The 4085-nt window shown below is 35.4% G+C and overlaps 1 protein-coding gene across 2 annotated transcripts in view; it reads left to right on the forward strand.

The window, feature by feature from the left end:
- The window catches only part of SLC35D2 (solute carrier family 35 member D2), a 61931-nt gene that overhangs the window by 23025 nt on the left and 34821 nt on the right, over positions 1-4085 (forward strand). Inside the window, exon 12 of one of the 2 annotated variants that reach the window (XM_038123248.1) lies at positions 5-2494. The exons of the other annotated variant lie outside the window; for it this stretch is intronic. Within the exon in view, the coding sequence (XP_037979176.1) occupies positions 5-107 (103 nt within the window). The 3' untranslated portion in view covers positions 108-2494. Of the gene's footprint in view, positions 1-4; positions 2495-4085 lie in introns of those variants that run through there. 2 annotated transcript variants of the gene reach the window in all.

The raw sequence follows: 4085 nt of genomic DNA on the forward strand, positions 1-4085 counted from the left end.
TTAGTATGGCAGGAGGACTGAGATACTCATTTTTAACATTAAGAGGAAACAGCAAGCCTGCACAACCTGGGGATGAAGAGAATGCACTTCCAGTGTCTAAGACTTAGACAAAATGCCTGCCAGAGACTGAAGAGACAAGTTTGTTTAGCATTGCCAAGACCTTAAAAATGTATATGCTGGAACATTGTTGGAACAACAAAAAAAATCTACCTCAGTTGTCACAGACATGCACACAATTCACTGGCTCAGAAATATTCTTGCGCACAATTTTTTTTACATACAAACTAGTTTGATTTTAGCTTTTTCTTCTTAATCTGAAAGCCATTTTATAGGAAGGAATGCTATGAGCAAATCTCAAGTTGTAAATTTCTGCATTTACCTGTACTTAGGTGCTATTTCAACAAGATCTTTGAGTTTCATTTCAGTGACTGCCTGTAATTTCTTGAGGCAAAATTGCCTGCAAAGATCATGAGGCTTGATTCACCATTGCCTTATGCCATATGCAAACCTAGATATCAGTGAGGAGATGAAGCATCCTAGTGGTTCAGATTTCACACATTCAGGTGCTCCTGGGTAAGTGATATAGAACTTATGGGGCAAAGAGGATATTTGCCCCCAGATTGTTCCCTGTGTAAATGTCAACTAAAAAATTCAGGCTATGTCCATGTGTGTACATTGTGTAGGCATTCTTTCTGTGTGTTTTTCTCATCCTCAAGCATACTATGGTGTTCTGCAGAAATTGTCACTGTTGTTATAAATGAACCCTTATAACTTTGCAGCAGATCAAGGAGAGTAGGGAAATGACAGGGGATTTTTTAATATTTGAAGATTTTGTGTGTGTATGTGTGTGTATGTGTCTGTGAGCCAGTACCAACAAATCTATTTTTGTTGCAGTACATTTTTCTTTATATTTTCTTTCACATTCTCCTCCTCTCACCTTTTATCTGTAACCACCTTGCTGCAGAGAAGTGGCGCTGTTATGTACAAGCACAGTAGGGGAGGGAAACAAAGATATGGGGAAGAATGACTTGTGTTTAAATAAGGAGAAATGGCTAGTGTCCTGTTGTGTCTTATATATACAGTAAAAGCTTATCTGGTACTAGTTTATGTTTTCAGTTCTAAGCAAGGAATCCTAATAAGCCTGGGGATGACTACAGTAGGCTCAGCTGGTACAGTGGTTAAGAGGCCCAGACTGATGTGATCATCTGGGACAATAATACCCATATTTATATTTCAATAACACCTGCATCTGTATTTCCTTCTTTCCTGTTTCTCTGAGGACAAACTGTTAACCTTTGAAAATGTGATAGGCACATTGAAGTGTTGGAAGACAGCAGAAAAATTAATCTTGTTGAAGTTCTCAATTCCCTGCAAGCATGAGCCAAAATTTTTGAAAATAATCAAATCAAAAGAAGATTTTGAAAGACTTTGACATGGAACCAGGGTGTTCTAATGGCTTGTTTGATCACGTCAATTAAAATACAGCTAATCTGAAAATACAGAAAATCAGAAAACATTACTGTTTGTGTAGAACATCAATGACCAGTCGACCAGTCTGAATTAGATCTAAGAAACATGTGGGTAACTCACACTAGAAGCTTCAGGGAGTGACTGCCTGCATGGATTTGAATGGCTAGAGAAGCAGTGACTGCAGATACTAGAAATGGCATTTAAAAACAAGGTCAAAGTGAGAAGAGAAATCTGAGCTATCAATTTTCTCACAGCTGGCGAAGAATGTGACTTCATTTTCTATCTGCTGAAGACCTGTGGAGGGAAGGCATTGCTGCAAATACTTTTCCATGATCTTCTGTTTTTAAAAATTTCTTTTGTGGTTAAAAACCTTCAATATTTATGAGTGTATTCTTTTATAAGTCTTCTCTTCCTTCAGAACCTCTCAACCTCCACAATTTCATTTACTGAATCTTAACTCTCTTCCATGAGACAAGGTACTGGAAAGTTTTCATTTATTATGAAAATTAGTAAGAGTGCTATTTCATTGCAATACTGAAGAACACACAAAGACACCTGCTAAATAAGATGTAGTTCCCACAAAGGAACACTTAATATTTGCATATAATTAATATTTTGCTCTACCTTTTATAAATAAAGTGATACAGATTACAGTTTTAACAGGTGTTTTGTTTGGGTTACTTTTTTTTTGTGGATGGGCACATTCAATTTTCCCAAGCACGTGAACAACACTAGTATTTGCTTTTTATAGGATTAACTCCTCTAGTGTACTTCAAGTAGTTTCTTTAGCTGATTCTGTACCATAGTGAAGTGTTTTTATTTAATTTCTTGTCCATAGAATGTTTTTTAAGTGCTTCAGACTTAGATTTCTCACCTGAAATACAGACCTGATAATCACAGTCTTTATGACAGCGTTACTCAGAATCATTTAAAAAATAAATCTAGGAGTAACAAGAAATAGGTACTATCTAGAAGTACTTGCAATTGCTTGCATACTTTCACAAAGAAACTCAGCTTCAGTCACTTTTTGTTTTCCTCTATATCTGAGATACTGTTGATTTCAGTAAATTTGCTGATTAAAATTCTGTCTTGACCAGGCACAACTATCATGTTAGAATTTAGGAAATTGCATGGCTGTTTCATCCAGAACATCAATAATTGTGTCTTTCAGTTAATAAGATAGAAACTTAAACCAGATTTTTTCAGATACAGCTGCTAACTTTTCTACAGATTCCATATTAATGAACTTAAGGTTTTAAATATGACATTCATACCATTACAGGTGTCAGGGTATATTTACAAGGAAACATACAAAGAAAAATCATTACTGGACCAGAAAAAAAATATTGTCCTGTGCATTGATCTGTTCATGCTCTAAATTTTGTGGGGATATTTTAGCAGTGACCTCACTGTAGTGAAGTGAGATTAAGGCAGAAAATGTGGTCACCCAAGGGACTTTCTACCCATTTACTGTGTAAATTTCTTGCAGTGATTCCTGTGGAAATCAGAGAGGCAAAAAAAAAAAAACTTACCTCAGGAAAAAAACACTTAGACTGAAGAATTCTTCACATTCTTAAGGATTTATTAATTTTCTTCTCATTATCTTGGCCTAATATACTTATATTGGGCCCATGACGCTCTGTAGACCTATCTGAGACTTATTACCAACCACAGGAAAAGAAAATGGAAACGGAACATGGAAGTCCAGAATAGAAGACTGACATCTGTGGAAGATACTGTTTTGATTCCATCATCAAATAGAAGGGATTCTTTTAAATTTTGGGGGCATTAATTTAAAAGAGGTATTGAGCATTATTTTTTACATGTAGAAAACAGTGATACCTCTTCAAAGTTAAAGTATTCCTTCAACAGTGAGTAAATTTTTGGGTTATTAGTCATTGATTGTAAATACTTTTGTAAATGTAATATTCAAACCTTTTTTATTTGTTTGGCCTGACTTATTTATAAGGTGAACCATGAGAAGAAAATTAAGACAGCTTTAGTGAGGAAACTGGTTTGATGTTGAGCTAAGACAGTAATGATTTTTTATCTTCTTGTTACAGATAAGCTAGTGTTACCTTCCTTGTGATTCAGACCTTGTCATGTAAAGCATCTGCTCAATTGTGGGTTTCTGTCTGAAGATGTCAGTAACATAACATGATAAATCTTTTTTCTGGTTTCAGTGTGAATTTGTCCTGGAAATGTCTGGGCCACAATTTAACTCTTTACTGTAACAAGTAGTGTTGATCTCTGTTTGGGGTATTCTTTTTTAGAGGTTTGATTTAGATCCATCTCAGTCTCTATGAATGGTAAACAATGACAATAAAATTAGTTTTTTGGGTTTGTGTAGTTTCCAGAAAAGGAGTGAAACCTTTCTCCTGAAACAACATCAGAAATCATTGTTTAGTTTGGATTTTCTCAATAGTTTACAAATGTAGGTGTAATGTAGTGATGTTATTCTAATCTAAAGCCTCGACATTTCCTGAAAAATGAAATCATGTGACTTGATTCATCCTCTCACTTCTCTGCCAAGGCTCAGAGACTAACAGTGTGCTGGAAAGAGGCATTTTCCATCTAGAGAGTGTCCGATTCATACAAGCTCACTACCTTCTCTC

This window comes from Motacilla alba, chromosome Z, assembly GCF_015832195.1.
Source record: "Motacilla alba alba isolate MOTALB_02 chromosome Z, Motacilla_alba_V1.0_pri, whole genome shotgun sequence".
Taxonomy (NCBI): domain Eukaryota; kingdom Metazoa; phylum Chordata; class Aves; order Passeriformes; family Motacillidae; genus Motacilla; species Motacilla alba.